At 41.4% G+C, this 4,255-nt stretch overlaps 1 protein-coding gene across 1 annotated transcript; it reads right to left on the reverse strand.

Annotated features, from left to right (window-relative positions):
• Window positions 1–909: 909 nt before the first annotated feature.
• Window positions 910–1,824, reverse strand: LOC143925273 (taste receptor type 2 member 143-like). The gene has a single exon (XM_077449861.1). It carries the CDS (start codon window positions 1,822–1,824, stop codon window positions 910–912), a length of 915 nt encoding a protein of 304 aa, XP_077305987.1.
• Window positions 1,825–4,255: the final 2,431 nt, after the last annotated feature.

Raw genomic sequence — 4,255 nt, forward strand, 5'->3', positions numbered from 1 at the left:
ACAAAAAAAATAAAAAATAAAATAGCTAAATTATTATTTTTTTTATGTCAAAGAAAAAAAAAACATAATATTTTTTGACTATGACGGAACGGGGCAAATCGGAAGGCCACCAGGTAAAATAATAATGCCCCCGTACACAAACAACAACAAAATCGTGGATTTTTGTTCGAAGGGTGTTGGCTCCAACTTGTCTTGCATACACACAGTCACACAAATGTTGGCCAACAATTATACATACAGAAATACAAGACGTACGTGATGTCTCCATTCCGAACGCTAATTTTACAAGACCAAGCACTTCCGGGTCATCCTTGATTCCGAGCATGCGTGGACTTTTGTGAGACGGACTTGTGTACATGTGATCGGAAAGTCCAACAGCAGACATTAGTTGGCGGAAAATTTGAGGACCTGCTAGCCAACATTTTGTTGGCAGAAAGTCCGACAACAAATGTCCGATGGAGCATCCGATCGAACTTACCGCCAACAAGCTCACATCCAACATTTCCCATCGGAAAATCCGATCATGCGTACGCGGCATAGTTGTAGTCATAAGAACACAGCCTTAAGTTTAACTCAAGTGATTTTTAATAATTTAGTCAATAAATATATAAAATAAAAGCAAATAAATATATTAAATAGTTACCCCTCCACCTCTGGTGGTTGTAAATATTGAGCACTGTTTGGATCAGTCAGAGAAGTTTCCTTTCGAAAAACATCTACCAAAAGTTTGGAGTTTAAGTGAAACCATTTATTGGCTAACTTGTCAAGGGTGGAAGCTTTGGAGACCTGTTAGGTTCCTTCTTCCGGCTTTGTAGAGTTCCCGAAAATTGCTGTGAATTGCACACAGATTATTATTCGCAAACATTCATAGAAGAGCAATGAAAGTAAGCAGTAAGGCAAAGTTCTAGGCTATACAGAAGGACACCTGCAGAAACAGACGAAGGCAACTGGACTGAAGTTGGGGTTTCTGAAGAGCAAAGTGAGGGCCTGCAGTGGCCAGACGATATAGTAAATGATCACCAACATTAAATTCACAAATTCATTTCCAATCACCAATTTCCAATTCAGTATTGCAGTAGATAAGTAAAAGGAGACGTTCAGTACCAGGAGCAGAGTCATGATTTTGGCCGCCTTCACATGGGCCTGTACATTAGAGTTATGGAGGATGGATGAAAGTTGTATTCTACGGACATGCCGGACAAGAGAGGTGACTGTGGACCCCAGAGACAACAAAATGAGTAGAAATGGGGCCACTATAATAAAGCTAGTCTTGCCCATTATAAAAAGGACATTGTCAACTAGAGTATCATTGACTTTATGACAGTATATGGTGCTATTATCAGCGTTCTCTATGGGAATACTGCTAAAAACGACACAGATCGGTAGGATTACTACAAGGCTGGAGATGACAAAGGTTCCTGCAATCAAACATGGAAGATTTACCAAAAACCTGGTCTTCATAGCTATGAGGAGTTGATGATGGAAGGAAACAATCTTGACGCAGTAGAAGACACAGAGCCAAGCCGTCATGGACATGCTGAGTAAGACGATGAAAGAATACATAGAATTGATGGCGATTACACAAAGGTTTGGGCTTTGGAACGTGGAATTCCAGAAAAAAGAGGAGATATCAATAAAAAATTGGAAACCTGAGAAGACCGTACAGGACGATCCCATGAAGAACACAATGAGGTCTTGAGAAGTTTGGAATTTCTCTCTGCGCCAGGCTCTGAAGCTGGAAGAAGCAACCAGTACGTTGAGAAATATCCCAGAACACGAAGAGAGCATAACAAAAAACAGAATAACAATTCCCGTAGCCTGCATTCTTAGATCCCGGGAAGGATTCGGCGGTTCTGGTACCTGCCGGAGAACGTTTTCAACAGTTAGAAAATCTCTACAATGGAGTCTTCCTCTCTGCGTTTCCTTTTTGTATCTCTTAGCTGTTTTACACCCTCAGCCTTGATAATTTGTTTTGCGAGATGACCAACGCAAGCTAAACTCTTTAATCTTCGGCTTTGCAAAATTTTTGCATGAGTTGAGCCATAAAGCTTAAAGGGCTGATGATGTGTCATATATGTAAATCATTGCTCTTTCCTGTTGGAAGAGGGCGGGGGGGGGGGGGGTCCAACTCAATATTGAACCCTACGGACTAAGCCCTTGTACACACGGTCGGAGAATCCGTCCGAATGTGTCCTATCGGACCGTGTTGTCGGATAATCCGACTGTGTGTGGTCTGCATCGGACTGATTCCGTCGGAATATCCGTCGGACCCAATTTTCCAACTTGCTGGAAATATTTTCCGGCCAACTGGTTCGATCGGACATACTCCGATCATGTGTAGAGGATTTCGATCGGACAAAGTGCCACGCATGCTCAGATCAAATTCCTACATCAAAGCTATTGGCTACTAGCCTGAACGTAGTCCCATCGTAACGAAATTACGTCATCACGTTCTGAAAGATCGGATTTTCCGACAACTTTATCCGACCGTGTGTATGCAACAGTTTCGGACAAAATCCGACGGACAAAATCCGACGGATTTGGTTGTCGGAATCTCCGACCGTGTGTACAAGAGCTAAGACTGGGATGCCATTAAAGTTCATGTGTGTGTAAAATCAGGTGTCCTAATACTTTTGGCAATATAGTGTATATATAATGTCTGTTCATTTTACTTTTCCCAATCCAGAACAAATAAAAATATGACAATTCAATTATTAATTTAAGATCAACACATTTATACTTATATTAGTACAGTAATAAGCAGATAATAGATTAAAGAAGGCTTCTAATAGTTAGGCCATACAGAAGGACACCTTGCAGAAACAGACAAAGGCAACTGGACTGGAGTTGGGGTTCCTGAAGAGCAAAGTGAGGGCCTGCAGTGGCCAGAAACTATAGTAAATGATCACCAACATTAAATTCACAAATTCATTTCCAATCATCAATTTCCAATACAATATTACAGAAGATAAGTAAAAGGAGACGTTCAGTACCAGGAGCAGGGTCATGATTTTGGAAGCCTTCACATGGGCCTGTACATTAGAGTTATGGAGGATGGGTGAAAGTTGTATTCTACAGACATGCCGGACAAGAGAGGTGACTGTGGACCCCAGAGACAACAAAATGAGTAGAAACGGGACCACTATGATAAGGCTAAACATGCTGTTTATTAAAAGGACATTGTCCAGTAGGGTCTCATTGAAGGTATGGCAGTATATGGTGCTATTATCAGCGTTCTCTATGGGAATACTGGTAAAAACGACACAGATCGGCAGGATTAATAAAACGCTGGAGATGAAAAAGGTTCCTGCAATCAAAGGTAGAAGATTCGCCAAAAACCTGGACTTCATAGCCACGAGGAGTCGATGATGGAGAGAAACAATCTTAACGCAATAGAAGACACAGAGCCAAGCCGTCATGGACAAGCTGAAGAAGTCAATGAAGGTATATATAGAAATGATGGCAATAAAACAAAGGTTGGGGCTTTGGAACACAGATGTCCAGATATAAGAGGAGATATCAAGAGCAAACTGAAAACTCGAGAAGACCGCACAGGACGATCCCATGAAGAACACAATGAGGTCTTGAGAACTTTGGAATTTCTCTTTGCGCCAGGCTCCGTAGCTGGAAGAAGCGACGAGTATGTTGAGAAATATCCCAGAACACGAAGAGACGATGGCAAAAACCAGATTAGCAATTTCCACAGCTTGCATTATAAGATCTCGGGAAGGATTCGCTGCTTCCTCCTTCAGAGAATGTTTTCAACAATTAGAAGATTGTCTTCAGTAGTGTCTTCCCAGCTGTGTGTTCGCCTTTTGCATTTCTTAGCTATTTTACACCTTTAACAAAGTCATTTGTATTTTTTGAGCTAACCAATGCAAGCTAAACTCTTCGACCTTTGGATTTGCACAAGTTTTGCATGAGTTGAGCCGTGAAACAACATGTCACGCATGTAAATCGTTCTTCTTCCTGTTAGATGGAGAGGGTGTTACATATGAGTTTACAGTATGTGAAATCTCCATGAGCGGATGTAAATAATGTTGCGATCAGAAATATATTTTAGGAAAGGAAGCTAAATTTGCTTAGCTGCATTGCCCTATCCCAGGCTTATTGGCTCATCAACAAAAATTGGCTTCCTACTTGTTCATAGCAGTTAATAGGAAGATGGTTCAGACCTGGAAAAAAACCTGGAAAAAAAACCTAAAGTCTCCTTCCAGGGAGCGAGAGACCGGTTGACGGCCATGATGCCTAATGA

This window comes from Lithobates pipiens, unplaced genomic scaffold, assembly GCF_037356315.1.
Source record: "Lithobates pipiens isolate NorthernLeopardFrog02 unplaced genomic scaffold, aLitPip1_a1.2 Scaffold_22, whole genome shotgun sequence".
NCBI classification, from domain to species: domain Eukaryota; kingdom Metazoa; phylum Chordata; class Amphibia; order Anura; family Ranidae; genus Lithobates; species Lithobates pipiens.